This window comes from Carya illinoinensis, chromosome 2 (assembly GCF_018687715.1).
Source record: "Carya illinoinensis cultivar Pawnee chromosome 2, C.illinoinensisPawnee_v1, whole genome shotgun sequence".
In the NCBI taxonomy this organism is placed as follows: domain Eukaryota; kingdom Viridiplantae; phylum Streptophyta; class Magnoliopsida; order Fagales; family Juglandaceae; genus Carya; species Carya illinoinensis.
Genome location: NC_056753.1, coordinates 12,494,634 through 12,514,574, shown reverse-complemented (window position 1 = coordinate 12,514,574; position 19,941 = coordinate 12,494,634). Strand labels below are relative to the sequence as shown.

The 19,941-nt window shown below is 39.5% G+C and overlaps 2 protein-coding genes across 3 annotated transcripts in view; one reads left to right on the top strand and one right to left on the bottom strand.

Annotated features, from left to right (window-relative positions):
- Positions 1-12,186, top strand: part of LOC122300130 (protein SCAI homolog) — a 32,291-nt gene extending 20,105 nt beyond the window's left edge. For both annotated transcript variants that reach the window (XM_043110557.1, XM_043110556.1), the window contains 4 exons: positions 3,770-3,861; positions 9,799-9,981; positions 10,059-10,195; positions 11,688-12,186. In XM_043110557.1, the coding sequence (XP_042966491.1) occupies positions 3,770-3,861; positions 9,799-9,981; positions 10,059-10,195; positions 11,688-11,928 (653 nt within the window). In that variant the 3' untranslated portion in view covers positions 11,929-12,186. The remainder of the gene's footprint in view (positions 1-3,769; positions 3,862-9,798; positions 9,982-10,058; positions 10,196-11,687) is intronic.
- Positions 12,187-17,775: 5,589 nt separating this feature from the next.
- On the bottom strand, positions 17,776-19,206 carry LOC122301714. Its single transcript, XM_043113103.1, has one exon. The coding sequence runs from the start codon at positions 19,204-19,206 to the stop codon at positions 17,776-17,778; it is 1,431 nt and encodes a 476-aa protein (XP_042969037.1).
- Positions 19,207-19,941: the final 735 nt, after the last annotated feature.

Below are 19,941 nucleotides of genomic sequence, written 5' to 3'. Positions count from 1 at the left end.
GGCGGTTGAAGAATATTTTATGCCATTGGAAGTTGGATATTGTGTGTTTGCAGGAAACCAAGATGGAATTCATGGATTGTAGCATCATCACTAGCATTTGGGGCTGTCAATTTGTGTGATGGGTGTACCTTGCTTCTAAGTGAGCATTCGGGGCTATTCTTATTATGTGGGACTCGAGGGTGCTTGAATCTATCGAGGTGTGTGCTGGAAATTATATTGGGGCGTGTTCGTTCAAAAATGTGGAGGATGGTTTTTGTTGGGCTTTTGCTGGTGTGTATGGGCCAAATGTGGACACACATAGGAAGGTTTTGTGGGAGGAGTTTGCGGGTTTGGGCAGCTGGTGGAATTTTACTGTGGTGTATTGGTGGTGACTTTAACATCACTCAGTTCCCTAGTGAAAGATTGGGAGAAAGCCAGTATAGCCAAGAAATGAATGAGTTTTCTCAATTTATCTTTGATATGGACCTGGTGGATTTACCACTTGTAGGTGGCGTGTACACTTGGTCTAATAATCGGCCTTGGTCTCTTTTGGACAGATTTTTGGTGTGCACATTACTCTACCTTGCTACAGAAGAGATTGGATAGAGTTTGCTCGGATCATTTTCCCATTGTACTAGATTGTGGTGGCATTCATGAGGGTGAAAGATACTTTAAGTTTGAAAATATGTGGCTGAAAGTTGAGGGTTTTGTGGAGAAAGGGAGGTCGTGGTGGTCCTCCTATTCTTTTGAGGGTTCGCCAAGCTTTATATTGGCTGGGAAATTGAAAGCTTTGAAGAGGTGGAATGCTGAAGTCTTTGGACACATTAATAGTAAAAAAGGCCTCTTATGAAGGAATTAAAGGATTTGGAGGAAAGGGAGGTGAGTGCTCCTCTTTCTAAGGACTCCTGCAGGAAATTAGCCATCACTTTGGAGCTGGAGAAGGTGCTACTTATGGAGGAAATCTCGTGGAGACAAAAGTCATGAGCCCTTTGGCTAAAGGAAGGGGACCGATGTACTATATTTTTCCACTGGGTGGCTCATTCTCATCGCAGGAATAATGCTATCGAGGTGCTTCAGGTTGAGGGACAGGTTTACTCTAATTATTATGCTACAAAGAACATATTGTCAATTTTTACAAAGATGTTGCTGAAAAATCCCCTTAGAGACCCAAACTTGATGGTATGCAGGATTTTCAGGAGCTATACACCTTTGGTACATTTGAAAAAAGCATTAATGCGTCTTTTATTGCTCTTATCCCTAAGAAAGTTGGGGTTGTGGAGGCGAAAATTTTTGGCCTATTAGTCTCATTAATGAAGTGTATAAGATTATCTCAGAGGTGCTTGCCAATCGCGTAAGTACTTGTATGAGTAGTATTATTTCAAAATCTCAAAATGTGTTTGTGAAGGAGGGACAAATTTTGGATTCCGTGTTGATTGCCAATGATTGCCTCGATTGTAGAATCAAGGAGGGTACACCTGTGCAGGCTAGACAAGGAAAAGGCTTATGACCATGTTAATTGGGTTTTTCTGTGTTATTTACTTGGGAGGTGTGGTTTTGGGGATAGATGGATTTCATGGATTAGACATTGTATAACTACAGTTTGTTATTTGGTTTTGGTGAATGGAGCACCGGAAGGATTCTTTAACAGCTCTAGGGGATTAAGACAAGGGGATCCCCTCTCCCCTTTGCTGTTTGTCATTGCTATGGAAGCATTGAGTCATATGTTAAGAACAGCGGTTAATGGAGGCTTCCTTGCTGGATTTTCTGTGGGACGTGTTACTATAGCTCACAATCTCTTTGCTGATGACATGCTACTGTTTTGTGAGCCAGACAGTGATCATATGCAGTACTTGAGGGTTGTATTACTTTGCTTTGAAGCGGTTTCAGGCCTGGAGGTAAATCTCTCGAAGTCTGAAATGGTTCCTGTGGGTGGTGTGAACAATATGCAGGGCTTGGCTAATATCTTGGGCTGTAAGGTCGCTTTGCTGCCTTTGAAATACCTCAGGCTTTGGTTGGGGGCTGCTTTCAAGAAAAAATCTATTTGGAATGGTGTGTTAGAAAAAGTTAAAAGAAGATTGTTTGGGTGGAAACGGATAGATTTCTCCAAGGGTGGTAGATTAAATCTCATCAAGAGCACTTTATCTAACCTCTCTAACTATTTTCTATCCCTATTTCTGCTACCTGTAAGTGTGGCTTCTCGTATTGAGAAAACTTTTTGCAACTTTCTTTGGAGTTATGTGCTTTATGTGGTCTCATCATGTTAGATTGGTGCTTTATGTGCAAGAGAGATGGGAAATCAGTGGATAATCTTTTGTTACATTGCGAGGTGGCCTGGTGTTTATGGAATGAGATCTTTAATCGGACCAGGGTGGCATGGGTTGTGCCTGGAAGAGTAAGGGATATTCTGAGGTGCTGGACAGGAATGAGATCTTTAATTGACCTCCGCTGCCACCACCATAATCTGTTACTTCCAAGAAATGCCCATACGCGTTAGAGCGCCTATGAGCAAACAAAGCTTTGGTTCCATCCCGATAAGTCTTGTAAAAACTTTCCTTCCCCCCAAAAATAAACATTCTTCTAATGTGTTCGCCAGCCAGCAGGCACTGGCATAGTTGAGCATCATCTCCTTGGTTACCTTTCTACCCCTCTCCGTGATGCAACAATAGTTTCCACCCTCCATTGACAAAAGGAATACTTTTGTTTCTATTAAGAGATGTTTGAGGAAACACATGCCTATCACAAAAACTGTAAAATAAACGTAAAGACTAATAAGGGTTGATTCCGGCGAAGAGTCACTGGAACAGACTTTCCATCTTAAATGTGTACGGAGAGAAAAGGGATAATATGCCAGCACTCCACATAACCGACTGTTGGATCCATTTTATTGAATCTACGTCGGTTTTGAATGTTTCCCAGCAATTATGAGGGATGTAATTGCCAAGTTTTTTTCCAAACTCTACCAAGGACCCTTTCCTTGAATTATCTTGTATGTTGAGCTGTCCACACTCGTGTTCAAGGGCTGCAATTATGTTTTATACATAGGATACAACTCTTATTGTCCCTGTATTATTTGGCTGTTTACTTTGTCAACTCTGTCCCGGCCAGAATTTTGTCCACATGCTTATGGCTAGTTTCTTTTAAGCTTCTAATCCCGTTCTCCATTTTTTTGGTTGTTAATTTGTCATTCCACAATGGTTTAGAATGGCTTTGATTTTACTTGTTATGGTATTGCATCTAAATATGATTTTACCGCATAATGCCCTAAGAAAATCTACATCCACTTTTAATTAAGTTCAACGAAATTAAAAATAATTAGGAGTGTTACAATCTCCAAGATAAATTGGATGTAAGAAACTCCTAAATTATTGACTTGCAAATAAAGAATAGATAAGCAAGGCTGCTTGGGTAAGAGCGATATGGATTCGGTATCATGTCACATCATTTGTAAAATAGATGGCTCGACTTGGATGTTTGGTCATGTCTTGGGTATAATGTTGATGGTGCTAATTACAACAAGATAATCTTATTGCACATCTACAGATTTAACAGGACATTGATGGGATGAGTAAAAAATGATATACCTCTATGCTGAATTGAAGAATAAATCTGGAAAGGTTGAAATGGTAGAGTAGAATATTCTTATTAACTTTCCCAGCCATGTTTATTAATATTATTGTAGCTTTCAATGTCACTGGCATGAGAAATCTTCCAACTATGGAATTGCATTTTTCATGATTTTACTGAAAGTAGCAACCAATTTTCTTACAATAACCAGCTGTTTTTATTCCAGGATTAAACTACATTTACCCATGTGACTTTGTTCCATTTACAAGAAGACCTCTATTTTTGGTTATTGATAGTGACAACAGTGAAGCATTCAAGGCAAGTCTCATACTCCTAGTTTTTGGGCTTGTGAGTTTTACTTGTATATTGCAAAAGTGAACTAATAGTTGTCTGTTGCTAGTTTTACATTGTTGATTTGAAGTGTGTGGATGCAATTTAGGTTACCCTATTGAGGACATGCTTCCAATGAGGTTTTCTCTTTAACAACACAGTTATTTATCATTCTTTTATTGATGATATTTGGTCTATTTGGGTGGTTCTGGTATACCGTTGGATGTACTTGGTGGTGGAACAATGAGTTTTGATGTGTGGGTTTTTTGTATTTGAAATTGGCCATTGGATATTTTGCTATTGATGATACTTTTGCTGGATTTGAGTGGTCGGTAAATCTGTGCCTTTAACTTGCTTTTATTTTGGTTGGATTTGGTTTAGCTTCTGAACTTATTTATCTGTTCATGTATATTGGTTAGCCCCATTTGGATATAAGCTGGGGTTGCACTTAAGGAAAGTCGTGCAGGTAGTAGTGTTTGGTGGTTCAACAGAGAGAATGACATTTCGAAGGCTACATGTACAGTACACTATGGGTGTTAGTCGGTTTTTGATCTCTCTGGTCTTGTTCATTGGAGGAAGTTGTGAGAGGGTTTTGGCTTGCTTGGGGATGGGGAAGGGCAAGGGTGAGTTTTTCAGCATAACACCTGGCTTGAAACTTGAGACGACATTGCTTGGGAGGATGAAGTTCAAGCCTTTTATAATGATTTCAAGGGGCTCCTTTTATACATTTACTAGTTCTTTTGGAGTATGAGCTCATATGTGACTTGGGCCACTGACAGTGGGAGGAATTCACAGAGAGAACGCTCTGGAGTATAATGTAAACCATTTTATAAACAATAGAAGGATACATCTTGTTTCTTGTTCTCTGTAATTGAAGAATTTATTAGTCTTTGTGAAATGAAATTTGTGATCTCCAAACTTAAAGCATTTAACATAGAAGCGAATATAGTTGATGTGTTTTTAATTACTTTAAAAAACATTTGTTTAGATCCTGATCGATATGGGAATATCCTATTCCTTTCTTTCAGTTATGATTCGTGAAAACTAAAAAAAATCTCAATCCTCCCTTGAACAAATCTTTATCCCCACCCTACTAAATTATTTAATCAAATAAGAAGGTTCAATTTATTTTTTTTATCCATCTCTATCTAATTGTTTGAAACCAGTAAAGGACAAAAAAGTGTGCTCTGTGCACTTTTGTAAATGTGCTTCCCTTTTGGTGAGGAAAGCACATGCGCTTAAATGTGCTTTTACCAAGATTGCTCCCTCAAAGTCGACAACCATAATTGAAGATACCATCGTCATTATTGCATGGCTCCTGTCTGTGTGGTAGGCCCTACTGTTGTTTTAGTTGCTGTGATTGAAGTTGATTCTTGCGCTGTTGTTTGTTATAGGGTTGTGTTCGATGAGTGTGGTGGACAGGCCTCCCTGTCATGCTAGTTATGGTGTGCTATCATTTCGATTCTCGGTAATTGCAAAATCATGCATGTTGTGTGTGCCATTGCCAATTTTTGATGCTGCCATTGAGTGTGTGGAAGTAAATCTGTGCTGCTATTGTTGTGGAAAACCCTAATTTCATAGTTGTATCATAAACCAAGAGGCTTCTTTCATAACATATATAAAATGGATGTTTGACATCATAGTGGAAGTTGGGATTTTGTTCCATTACCCTTTTGGAAGCAAATGGGTGATTGCAATTGGGATTACGCTATAAAATGCTATATATATTGTCGAACCAGGGGTTACCACTTCCAATTTATGCACTCCAGAGTAGACAGAGGAGTTCCATTAGGATATTTCCCCCATCCTAGTATTTGGGGTTGTGACAAAACATGAAATGACACTTTTGAGAAATGATGCACAACCCGAAATGCATGTGACATGAACTTTGACTCTTCTTCTTTTATGAAAGACCTGATCATGCATGGTCATGAGTTACACAATTTCATGCAACACCTTTAAGCATATCACATTTACGACTTGAAAACATTCGAACACAATATACTTTATATAAAACAACGTTTGGTGCCTAGCATGATAAGCGACAACATTCGGATCTTGGCAAACTAGTTAGGCCGAGTATCACAATATCCCTGAACAACACATGCAAGCATGGCAATGACATGAGAACTCGCATGTAGAACATTTGACATTCAACAATTCCACAACCCAATTTATTCGATAGCATGCAAAGTTTACACAATACATACAAACATTATACAAAGGTAGGTTGAGAGCTAACTTACAAAATCCGACGTAAAGAACACAATCAAGTAAGTTGAAAAATGTTTGTTCAACTTATTAGACATAAGGAAATCATAAACCCTAATCCGACGTGTGTGTGGTGTGCGTTGCTGTGTGTGGTGATCATCACTCTCATGGCCGAAACCTTATAGAGAAAGGAAACCCTAGTTTGGACCTAAATGGTGGCCGGAAATCTCTTCCTTCTATATGTCTCTTGTTCACTTGTGCTTTGCTAATGGTGGGTTGGTTATCCTCTTGACGAAAACCCCCTTTTCCATGATTTGACAGCAATCCAAACAAAACCTTAAACACTCTAATCTTCTTCAAATTTCGAGATAGAGTGGGGTCTTTCTTCCCAAGAGAACCCTTGTGAACGTGTGCGCTTTGAAGAAATGAACATAGTAGAGACTTAGTGGTTGTTACCGTGTGGATTTCCTTCTAACGTGGGCTCCTTGCTTCCCTTTTTCTACTGTGGTTGGATCAATGGAGATGGTATGGGCGTCGGTAATGTTTGGTTGGAGAGAAAGTGAAAGAAAAATGAGTTGTTCTTCCCCGTATGGTGGACGTGCTTGAGAGAGAAGGGAGGTGAGGAGCTCTTTGCAAAATCACAAAATGACCTTTGGGTGACTTCTTTGTGGGGTGTAGGGCGGTGGCCCCTAAAAGAAGTCCTTATATACTTCTCAAGAGTCTGTGCATTGGAAACTCAAGAGTCTGTGCATGGGCGCCATGTTGCATGCCCTTCCTCTCTTGGCTGAAACTTCCCACTTTCGCTCACGATCATTGCTTTTCTTTGGAAAACCGAAAGACTCTTCATCATGCATGACAAGTGGCGTGTTTTTGCCCTAATTCCGAAACCCTAAAAGTCCCTTTGCATCCTCCCTTTGTGTCTAGGTTCAATGAACCTTTGGGGCATGTATGTCTTTTTACAAATAAACCAAAACCTAGGGTTAGGCGTGTGCATGCTTGCCATGTGGCAAGTGGCATGTGTGTGTGTTTGTGCCCATAGCTGACCCTCTCTCTTCCTCTTCTTACAAAGATTATTCTAGAACCTTGGGGAGTGCGTGTGGCCAGCTGGACAAATTTACGAGGTATTCCACAAACAGTTCCTCTTTGGAACGGAAATTCCTACGTTGTGGGTTTAACGGCAGCTAATAATGTTTTGACACATCAGACTTCCTCATAGTAAACTCTTGCACTACATCATAGCATATCAAAAGCAAAACTCCCTCCCTCACCCGTGTATGTGTTTTCTTCCTGTGAATAGAGACCCTTCGACACCTTCGCACTTTGCACCCACCCCACCGCAGTATGCCGTAAGACCGTCACACCAGAAGAGGAGCTCTAGACCAGACTGGCGTAAAATCCGATTGTGGTTAGCATTAAACAAACTTGCAAAATCCGAATCTCTTTGATTGTTGTCAACTTCAGAATGAATATCCGGAAACAGAGTTCCATTTGCCAAATTGCTCAATGAGTTAGAACCAGACAAGTGATTCTGGTTTTCGAACCACATGTTACCCAAGATGGAACCTTTCTGATTACAATCAACTTGAGGCTGAGGCTGAGACTAAGAATGCGAATGCAAATTTGGAATTAGAGGTCTATTTGCTGCCATGATCAAGCTTCTGTTCGGATTCCTGTTTGCAGAGGCAATGTAAGCCGCAGAATAGCCACATTTTGCATCAGCAGCAGTTTTGCCAATGGATTTTGGAGCTAACAGACAAATAGCTGAGGCTTCTGAAAGCCCTTCTTGACAGTTAAACGATTTGCCTGAACCCACCCTGACAAAACACCCAAACACATTTCCCCCTCATACAACCTTCACCAAGCATTGGCATTCATCTATATTACAGAAGATTAAAGAAAGAAAACAACCCAAAAAAAAAAAAAAAAAAAACTTCTTTATAAATGTCGGAAAATCATTTCCCAGATATTTCTCAACAGGAAAAGCCAGCTTTATCTTTTACTCGAGGGAAAGCATTGAAGGAAGCATGAGAAACTTAAGGAAACAAAATCAAAACAGTAGCAACTATCTTGCATCTGAGAGATAAAAAAAAGAGAGTATTGAATTGGCTGATTTAATCCGTTTTAAATGGCCAAGATTGTGGGGCGAAAAATTGACAAATTCTATAGGGAATCTTTTTGCTATAAGGAAGGAGTGTAACAACTTTAATGGGGTTTGATAAACCTGAATGAATTAAAAACTGAAATAAAAATGGTAAGGAAGAAAAAAACATTGAGCTCATAGATCTGGCGGTGAGTTCGATAGCTGGAGTGGGGAAAGTCAATGCTGGAAGATATCCTGTCAGTCTCCAAGGTTAAACCAGGAGAGAGAAAATGTAGAGAGGAAAAGGGCAGGAGCGAGAGGGAGGCGGTTTTGGTGGATGGTATACGAACCTTGGAAGGGGAAAGAGAGAGGGAGGGTGGGAGGATGGAAGTGAGGGACAGAATTTTTTTTTCTTCCTTTGCAGTGCGGTCCACCATTGAGAGGATGTGGGGTCTACGTGGTAGGCCACCATTGGATGCTGTCGTTTGGAGTAAATCGAATGCACCTGTGGGAAGATATTCTCTTCCACAAATCACAGCCGTGTGGAAAATGGTTCCAATCTGTATCTTGTGGTGCCTACGGAAGGAGTGAAATGACCGGATGTTTGAAGACAAGGAGCGCTCGTTAGAAGAACATAGATTACTTTTTGTCAGCACTATATTTCTATGGGCCACAGGTGTAGATTTTAGTGGCCTTGATTTTCATGAATTTCTTGTTTCTATTTCTTCTTCCCAAATAGGTGTTAAGTCTTTTATACGGTGTACTTGGATTATGCCTATTCTTATCAATATAACCGTTTACTTGACAAAAAAAAAAAATCAGTTGTCACTAATTGTGGCTGGCCTTTGCTTCAGTTGAATGTTAAAAAATACATTCTTTAACGCTGACTTGTACGAGGAATTCAACAAGGAGGTTAGTTGAGTTATTGCTCCATGGAAGCATCGCGATTATGTTTGCAAGTTAGAGAAGGCTTTGTTTGGCCTGAAATAATCATCGAGAAGATGGTCTGGGAAATTTTCTTAAGTAGTTGTAGTTCTGTCTTTATCTCAGAATCTCAGATAGATCAGTTGGTATTCTATTTGTATACAGTTGCACGTTTTTTTCCGGAATGACTTTGGAGGTATTGCCAGGATGTGAAAAGATTTTGTAGCGTTGATTCAGGCCACAAGCAGGCAGTTTAATTTTCATGTTATGCAGTTGTTAGGTCTAAGAATGGTATTAGTTTATCTAGAAAAAAACTTGATTTTATTGGCAAACATTGGTTTGTTGGTGCTCTATTCATTGATATTCCAATGGTTCTAAAGGGAAAATTCTCGAAGGCTGTTAGAAGAGTTATTTATGGATCTTGTAGATATCATGATGTTGCCAAAGTCAATCCCCTAGATTTATTGGGAACAGTGATCATTGGCAGGTGACAAGTGGGCAATTATAGTCAAGGACTGATGATGATACATGAGATATGAAGTTCAAGACATTAAAAGATGATTTATATGATTTTCCTTAAAAAGTAATCATTTTGGTGGTTCATTATATGCTAGCAATGTTCATGTTGTATACTTAGAATCTCGAATACACCTTCAACTAATTGGTAGAGCTATATGAAATGTAACCATCGTGTTCATAATTATGTGCAGGCTATAGTTGGAGCAGAAAAAGGAGAGCCAGTTGCTATGCTTCTATCTCCAAGCTCTTCATCTCCTATTGCTGCCGCTGATTCATCTCATCACCCAAATGGAAGCCTATTCACAATTTTTCTCACTGCTCCATTGCAGGCTTTTGGTCTGCTGCTTGGTCTTTCTGGTTCTGACATTGAGATGGTCTGTATTGTCAACTTTCTGCCTTTATGTTTGGCATTTTTTTTTTTTTTTAACTTATAAAGAAAGAAATGTTTCAGGACACCTTCAACGAGGCTGAGAAACTGCTTTCCTTATCGTTAAGTGACTGGGGATTGACTTTGGCAACGTCAGACACCCTAAATCCAGTTTGGGCGCAGACACTAAGTGATCCATTCCTAAGACGACTTCTCTTAAGGTGTGTTCTTTCTTTCATAATGTTTGTTTGCAATTATTTATTTATTTATTTCATTTTTATCTTTTTTGTGAATGCACAAAATAGAAAGCGTCATGACCCTTGTGCTCTCTCTCTCTCTCTCTCTCTCTCTCTCTCTCTCTCTCTCTCCTTTATTGGGGTGCTAGATTTTCTAAGACTTCCCCTTTTTCAACTGACTCAAACCCTGAACTTTTCAAAATGGAAAATTTCTAGTAACTATTGTCTGATTGAGGAATTAATACTATTCAGTTGAAGAGTGATTTCTGGCTTTCCCAATTATGTATTATTAGAACTTACTAGATACTATATGCTTTTGGGTTATAAATGCTGGGCAAGAATATTTGAAAGAATGAGCTCTAGAAATACTAATGTTTACTTGCAACCTGGAAATGATGCCTATTTTAATTTAATGTAAAGTTGAATTCATTTGAAGTTAATTCGTGGTACATGACTATCAATATAAAACTTGCTTATTGGTATAATTACCTCTCATTCGAAATGAAATGCCTGTAAGTTGATATGGTACTTTAAATGAAACCTTTTTAGTATTTATAGATTATGTACACTTAACTTATAAAAAAAAAAATAGTCTTCTAGTGGATGCTTCATGTTTTTCAGTGTTATCCATATGCAACCAGGGATGAGGTCAGAAATATAATTTTGGGAGGAAAAAGGGGAGGGGAAAGAGAAAACTATCTTAAAAAAGAGACATTTTACAAAAAATACCCAAATTCAAGTATTTTTAACCAAGTGCACTAAATCCAAACGAATGCATGTAACTTATAAAAGAAAATATTATTTGTATTCATATAAAGTTAAGGTTATAATTTTTTCCTTAATCCCAAGTGGTGAAGGCCTTGGTCTTGGGGTATCACTCCCTTCAAGGTTCAAGGTTCAATACCTCATCGATGCAAACAATCTTTTGGGGCCATACCCCCTAGTAAAAATCCAGTGATTTAACTAGTTCCGTGTAGGGAAAGTTTCGAGGGTACGGTGCACGGGACCCAGGGTTTACTCTGCATGAGTGGGTCCGAAAAACCCTTGGCCTTGGAGAGGTTCCCTGACATTAAAAAAAAAAAAAAAAAAATTAAAAAAGACCGAAACATAGGAAACAGATATTAAACAAAGTTCCTTTTTCATATTTTATTGTTTGCATTTATAGAAAACCTAAAATATAGAAGAAAAAACCTGTTGGATTTGAAGTTTATTGATTCATCAGTATCTTTGATGACTTGAATGATGAGTTTCTTCTTGTTACGAATGTTTGCATTCTTGAACTCTTAATGCATCAAAATATGTATAAGCTTATAATGTTGAGAAGAATTTCTAAAAGGAACAATGCTTTTGTCGTTTCTTCTCCTTCATTTTCCTTCTTTCTTTCTTTACCTTCGTTTTGTTGCCCCTTTTTCTGTCTCGGTGTTTTTCAACTGCTTTTATACATAAGATTGGTTACAAACCTATGGGTTTCGTGCAGATTCCTCTTTTGTCAGGCAGTGCTAATGCTGTATGCTCCAACCTTCAAGAAGAAGGAATTCCATCCTATGTGTATGCCTCCTCTTCCTTCGTCTGTTCTGCCGACAGCCATCAATTCTCAAATAGCAGTAATGCAGATAGCAAACATCTTTGGTGCTGTGAACAGTTTTATCTTCTCAGAAGGGGTGAAGCTTCCTGAAAATAGACATGGTGATGATATGGATGTGATTTCAAGTTATTGAAAGCACGTCTCGGGGGCAGAATGAGCTTGGATATGTAAAAATATGTATTTATTTCGTTGGGTTTCTAATATTTTTACGAAAATGTTTGTTGTACCTTGGGTTTCTGGGTCTCTGCGCGATATACTTGCTCAAATACTGAGTATCTGGGTTGTAAATTTGGCGATTTGTGTAAAACTGGGAGATGTTTATATATTCCGAAACTTCGAACAGAATTTAAAAGAAAAAAGGCGATGCTTCAGGATATAAGCAATTTTGTCATTTTAAGTGAGAGAATGTAGATGATCAAATAGTGGTGGTGCAGATAGCAAACTGCAACATGACTGCATCTTACAAGTCCGTATCCAAATCTGCAATTTAATTCCTGTGATATGGAGGTGTCGAATTCCAGTCTGTATCCTACAATGATAGTCGTCAGCGGCTCAGGTTGTTTCATTGGTTATCAAAAGAAATTTTGAAGTCATCTAAGTTTTCTGATTGGATGAAGAATAAATCTGAAAAAGTACACAACATTTAGTAAATCTTGAACCCACAAGGTGGTCATTCATCTTGTTCTTACAAGAGGAGGGATGTACTTTTTGTAACAGTTAGGGTATAGGAGATGAAAATTTTGAGTAATTTTACAGAGAAGATAGAAAGAAAACCTTAATTCAAGGGTGAGGACCTTCGTAAATTGAGAAGAAATGAGAAATTTTACTAACATGTTTTCCAAGTCATTTGAGATTCACTAACTTCCTTTGATGATCAATGGTGGCGAGGTGTGTAGATAACAAAGTCCATTCCAAGAGCTAAATGGTCCTTACATCAATTATATGGCAACTCCAAATTATTTTATCTCATCATGTAATAGGACCTGAAAGGGGTGAGACATCTAAACCTTGACTCAATAGTTCAATCCTAATATTATACTTTGGAACAAATAGTAATAAATGAATGTGTTGCTCTTGAATCAAACCGAACTACAGTTCCAGATTCTGGTCGTAGTCACCTTCATTTTTCCTCACTTTTGTGTCTTGGGCCAACGCTGTCCTGTAGGCCCAGGTGATGTGCCCGAGTTTCAAATGTCGCAAGCACACTATTCCTTCTGAAGGATTACTTCCTTGTTTTTATAATACTTCTTGAGTTGACTTAAATCCAAGTTTGACTTCCTGCCCGGGGATGTAAAAAGTTCTTTCATCTGCCTAAATTTGGAAAACCATGTCCCATTTGTGGGCCAAAGTCACTTCTTGTCTTACATTGCCATTAGCATAAGCTTCACTTTGCATAAATATCAAAACCGATAAAGAGTAATCAATGTTATAAATATATGTATTTGGTGGATGATCATGTAGATTTACATCTTATTGTGTTTGTTGTACATGTGATAGTTTTTTGTACATGCGAATTGGTTGTTGTGCATGTGATTGTTTGTTGTGCATGTGATTTAGTTGGCACAACAAATTACCATGGAGTTGCCTATAAAATGATGTCTTGAGAATCATTTGTAAGATACAAGAGTAGGAGAGTAGTGAGTGAATGATCTCTTGAAAAGTCAAGTATATTGCAATCTCTCAATATTCCTTCTTCTCTTTTACAATCTTTCAATCATTTGCTACTTTTCTTTAGTTTTATAACACAGTATCAGCACGATACTCTAGCCACCTGTAGTATTTTTCAGATATCTAATCTTGGTAAGATACAATTAAGTATTTTCAATTACAGCTTTTTACTTTTATGCTTAATTTTTATTATATTATGCATATGGTCAGTTATACCACCTGATTATTATTATCTATGGCAAATTAATATTCCCATAGTTTACATTCCAGTTATATCTGTGATGAATTTTTATTCCCATAGTTTATATACCAGTTATATATTTAATATATATTTTTTTTATAAATAATGTCAAATCTTTCAAAATTAGAATTTGTTGCTTTTGATGTTTCTGGCAACAATTACTTATTTTGGATCTTGGCTATTGAGATCCATCTTGATGCAATAAACCTTTGAAATACTATCCAAGAAGGAAATGAATCGTCCCTCCGGAATCTTGCCAAAGTAATGATTTTTTCTTCGCTATCATTTACATGAAGAATTGAAAACTGAGTACCTTACTATAAAAAATCCCTTGATTCCATGGAATAGTCTGAGAGAGAGATACGAGCACCAGAAGACCGTAATCCTTTCAAAGGCTTGCTATGATTGGATGCACTTGAGGTTGCAAGATTTTAAAACAGTGTCTGAATACAATTCTCCATTTTTTAAAATAAGCTCAAAGCTGAAATTATGTGGAGAGAAAGTTACTGATGAGGATATGTTAGAAAAAACATATACCACATTTCATGTTGAAAGGACATCTTCTGAGTTTTGATACTTCCCTAGTTCCATACGTCTCTTGCTGCTAAACAGCCCTATAGTGCATGACCAGATGTTTCAGGTTCCAGATTGCAGATTTGGCATAGACTCTCTTCAACTACTTTCCTTCTTTTCAGGTTGGCTAGGGTGGGTAGAGCTTCTTTACAAGCTCTCCACACAAAGTGCTTGACTGCAGGAGCTACCTTCATTGACCATAGACGTTTCCACATCTCTTTTTCCACCTGTTTTTGTGAGTTCTCGCCCAATTCGTCTGCTTCCAGCTGCTGATGGAAATGGTAACCACTCCTTACTGAGTATAGCCCATTGTTTGTCAAACTGCACGTCAATCTTTCCTCCCTGCCCCTTGTACTAATCAGTATGGAAGTTATGGCCTTCCATTCCTCATCTGAGAACATTTCCTTGAGCATATCTTCATTCCACCTCCTCTGACCAGGCAGTAGCAAGTCCGATACTTTTTCACACCAGCAGTCCTCCTCTCTTGATGAACTCACTCTGTAGTATGGGAGGGATGGGACCCATCTTGTTGTCCAGATGTTGATACTGCAGCCATCACCCACTCTCCACATTAGGCCTGGTTTGAGTGTTTGCAATCCAGCCATGATGCTTCTCCAAACAAAAGAGGGACCCACTCCTGTTTTAGCTTCCAAAAAACCACCCGTGGGGAAGTACTTCTGCTTTAACACTCTAGACACTAGTGAGGTAGGTTCTTGTATAATCCTCCAGCATTGCTTGGCAAGCATTGCCAGGTTGAAGACCTTGAGATCCCTGAAACCGAGACCTCCCTTTTCTTTTGCTAAGCTGAGCTAATCCCATGGGACCCACTGGATCTTGGATGAGTCTTCATTAAATCTCCACCAAAACTTTCTAAGGAGTTGGTTTAGTTTAGTGGTTATAGATTCAGGTAGTAAGAACATGCGCATAGAATAAAGGGGTATGGCTTGGAGCACTACTTTGAGGAGTATTTATTTTCCTGCTGATGAGAGCTTGTTGGTTTTCCAGTTTACAATGCGAGACCAAGTTCTGTCAATGAGGGTGTGGAAAGCTCTGACTTTGGTTCTTCCTAACATAGCAGGTAAACCAAGATACTTTTCAAAGTTGCCTGTGAACTTCATTCCAATCTGACTTAGTACTTTGTTTTGCACCTCTTGCTTGGTGTTCTTGCTGAAGAATACTGAGGATTTATCTCTATTTAGTACTTGTCCCGAAGCCTGCTCATAGATGTCCAGAATTGTCATTATTTTGGTGAGTTCCAGCGGGGATGCTTGGCAGAACAAGAGGCTGTCATCTGCGAAAAACAGGTGACTTACTTTCGTTGGGCCTCTCCCAATAGGCACGTTTGAAATGTCTCCTCTCTCTTCAGCTTGGTGTAGTAAGGCTGATAGAGCTTCAGCACATAGTATAAAAATGTATGGGGATATTGGGTCTCATTGGCAAATACCTCTAGTAGGTTTAAAGGTTTGTTGGGGCTCTCCATTCACCAATATTGAGTAGGAGACTGAGTTAAGGCACTCTTGTATTAGGTGGACCCACCGAGAGGGGAATCCTAGCTTAGTCATTACGACTTTCATGAAAGGCCACTCTACCCTATCGTACGCCTTGCTCATGTCTAGTTTGAGGGCCATAAATTCCTTTTTGCCTTTGATTCTTGTACTCATTAAGTGGAGAACCTCGTAGGCTACTAGTGTATTGTCTGATATGAGTCGTCCAGGAAGGAAGGCGCTTTGGTTTACCGAGATCAGCTGAGGTAGAATCTGTTTCAATCTGTTAGCTAGAGTTTTGGAGACCACTTTATACAGCACATTGCATAGGCTTATTGGCCTATATTCAGTTACTCTTCTTGGACTTTTGACATTTGGAATGAGGGCTATATATGTGTCGTTTACTTCCTTTAGAGTGCCACTGTGATTCAAGAAATGTAGGGCAAACTAGCACACATCTTTCCCTACTAGGTCCCAGTTTCTCTGGTAGAACTGTGCATGAAAACCATCCGGCCCTGGTGACCAGAGTGGGTTCATTTGGAAAAGGGCCACTCTTACTTCCTCTTCAGTAAACTGTTTACATAGTTGTACCTCCATCTCAGCTGTAATCTTTGGTTGAAGGACAGACAAACAACTCTCAATATTAGTAGGCAATGATGAATTGAATAAGGTTGAGAAGAAACCTGTGAAAGCTGACCCAATCTCCTCCATTTCCACGACTATGTTTCCTTGTGGGCCAATGATGGACTTGATTGTGTTGATCTTTCTTCGGTAAGTAGTTTGCATGTGGAAATATGATGTATTTTTATCTCCATTTTTTAGCCAGTGCTGTTTTGCTCGTTGTTTCCACTTTAAGTCATTTTCCTCAAGGACTGCCTCAACTTGTTTCTGCAGGACTTGCATTTGATTTACGTGATTACCGTCGCCCTTGTCTTACAAATGGCTTATCTTTGCCCAGATTTGGTTCAAACCCTGGTTCTCCTGCTGGTTTTTTGCTCTTTTCCACTTCATGAGTCCCAATTGGCACATTTCTAGCTTCTTTCTCATGGATTCAGCTATGTTATTTCCCTTCAAACTCCTGTCCATTCAACTTGTATGATTGCCGTACTGTCTTCACTAACCTCCCATGCGGCTTCATATCTGAAAATTTTCTGTCTTCTCCTTTCTCTTTGGACCTGAATTGGAAAGATGATGTGGATTGGAGAGTGATCCGACTTCACAGCAGCTAGTACATTACATCTTGCTGCGTTAAAGAGGTTTAGCCATGGTTTATTTGCCATAGCTCTATCTAGTTTTTCCTTCGTGTGCCCTTCCCCTCTTCTATTATTTGACTAGGAAAAACTTTGACCTACACTTGGGATATCTCTGATTTCACACTGTTCTAGCACCCTTATGAAGTTTTCAATCTGTTTATATGGTCTACTTGGGCCGCCAACTTTCTCTCTCTAGTGTAAGATCTCATTAAAGTCTCCTACACACAACGAGGGGGTGTTTGGGTCAGGTTTTAACATCTTGAGGAGTTCCCAGCTGCCATCTCTTTTCCTTTTGTCAGGGTGGCCATAGAAGCCCGTGAATAACCAGGGCCTTGTTGTGTCCTTGCTAGTGATCATTGCACTAATGTGCCATCGTGTATAATTAAGTATTTTGACCTGCCACTCCTCCTTCCATAGCAGAGCAATTCCTCCACTCAGCCCCACACTCTCCACGTCAAAACATGCATCAAATCTTATAGATCTTCTAATGGCCTCCATCCTACTTTTGTTACATTTCGTTTCCACAAGGAAAACTAGCATGGGGTACTTCTCCTTAGTTAGTGTCCTAAGGATACAAATTGATTGAGGGTTTCCAAGCCCCCGACAATTCCACACTAAAAGACTCATTGGGGAGGGCAGTGCTGGGGACCAGCCACTGCCTTCAGGTTTATGGACTCGGGATCTTGAGTACCATTCTTTGCTTTTTTCTGTAGAGGGTTCACCTCTTTGTCACCCCTTAGACTTCTCTTTTTAGGGCCTTTTTAGACTTGGAGGTTGGTGACATCTTGTAAAATAATAGGACTAGGTTCCCCCCCCCGCGGTGCTTTCCTTTTCCATCTTCCCCCTTTATGATTCTCATCCAGACCACCACTTGTCCTATTTGGGCCCATTTCTAACTTGACAGTACAGGGGTTGTGTTTGGGTTCGGGTGTACCTGTGTTGCCCCCAGTAAGTTCAGAGACCCCTATTTCTCCCTTTTGACTAGTTGGTGTTAGAATTCTGGTAGGTGGAAAATCCTCTTGCTTAGTACAGACATCCTTTGAAGCACTACTCAGATCCAACTCCATCATAGTAGGTGGAGCCTCTTGATTGCTTGGTATTTTTTGAAAATTGACTTCTTCTTCTTGTTTTCCCATCCTCTTTGTATCTTCCTCGGGTTGCCTCTTTTTATGGTCCTCCCCTATACACGGGGTTTTCATAGCTGCTGATATACTTTGTTCCTCATCCACCGTGAGCACACCCTCAAGAGTTTCTGTTTTTGCTATCACTGAATCTGGTTCTTCGTAGTTATTATGATTAAAGCCCCTCTCTTCCTTAGATCTGGCCTGCTTCATTTCCTTATAATCCCATCTATCCCTTTCCCCATTGTCCTCCCTAGTCGAGAGATTCTGGTTCTTCATCTCCTCCCTTACCTGATTGCCTCCATACTTCCTCCTATAAAAAATAGATGAGTTCATAGGCTGTGCCCGAAGCCATGACCCATATTGATATTGGTTTTCCTTAGGGTGGGCTTCAAGGTTGTATCTTGAGCATATTTTACCTTTGTGGTATAATACCCCACAATGAAAGCAGAAACCTTGCAGCCGTTCGTACTTAAAGGAGATCCAATACCTTAGTCCTTCAAATTCCATCCACTTACCTCTTAGGAGGGGTTTGTGCAGGTCAATGGTAGTTCTAACCCGAAGACATCTGCCCCATGCTAAGCCATCCGAATCTGTGTCAACTCTTATTACATGTCCAATGCAATTGCCCAGTTTTTCTCCTATATCTTCATTCATGACAGCCAGTGGAAGATTATGGCATTGCACCCAAAAGGGTTCATACCGAAACTGGGTAGCATTGATTGAAGTTTTTGCATCAACTTCTTGGAGGGTCAGTAGGTTTCTGTCGAAGCACCATGGCCTCCCGCTCAACACCTTTTCTTTGTCTTGCATTTTTTGGAACTCTATTAGGAAGCATTGATCATTTAAATCTTTAAAACGCACCCATCCTTCCAAACGCCAGACTTGGGTCATTGTATTTCTAAACGCTTCATTGTTTACCCCTTTTTCGGATAGGATTCGGCCAACCACACAGACATTTTCTCGAACAGCTTTGGTGCGCGAGTCTTCCGCTTGGATTTTAATAACAGTCGTTTCTTCATTTGACAGGTGCAGTCGTTCCCATCGTTTAGTAAGCTCCTCTTCAGCCATCGTTGCAAAGATTGAGAGAGAAGAAATCAAGTCTCCAATTTTAAAACAAAACTCACACAAACTGTGAGACCACGCCGGATGTGGTAAGACAGTGGCACGCTACCCTACACTTTCTCGAGAGAGAGAGAGAGGGACCTATGCTCGTTTGAGCTAGACATACCGAAAGGGGTGAGACATCTAAACCTTGACTCAATAGTTCAATCCTAATATTATACTTCGGAACAAATAGTAATAAATGAATGTGTTGCTCTTGCATCAAACCAAACTACAGTTCCAGATTCTGGTCGTAGTCACCTTCATTTTCCCTCACTTTTGTGTCTTGGGCCAACGTTGTCCTGTAGGCCCCGGTGATGTGCCCGAGTTTCAAACGTCGCAAGCACACTATTCCTTCTGAAGGATTACTTCCTTGTTTTTATAATACTTCTTGAGTTGACTTAAATCCAAGCCTAACTTCCTACCCTGGGATGTAAAAAGTTCTCTCGTCTGCCTAAATTTGGAAAACCATGTCCCATTTGTGGGCCAAAGTCACTTCTTGTCTTACATTGCCATTAGCATAAGCTTCACTTTGCATAAATATCAAAACCGATAAAGAGTAATCAATGTTATAAATATATGTATTTGGTGGATGATCATGTAGATTTACATCTTATTGTGTTTGTTGTACATGTGATAGTTTTTTATGCATGCGAATTGGTTGTTGTGCATGTGATTGTTTGTTGTGCATGTGATTTAGTT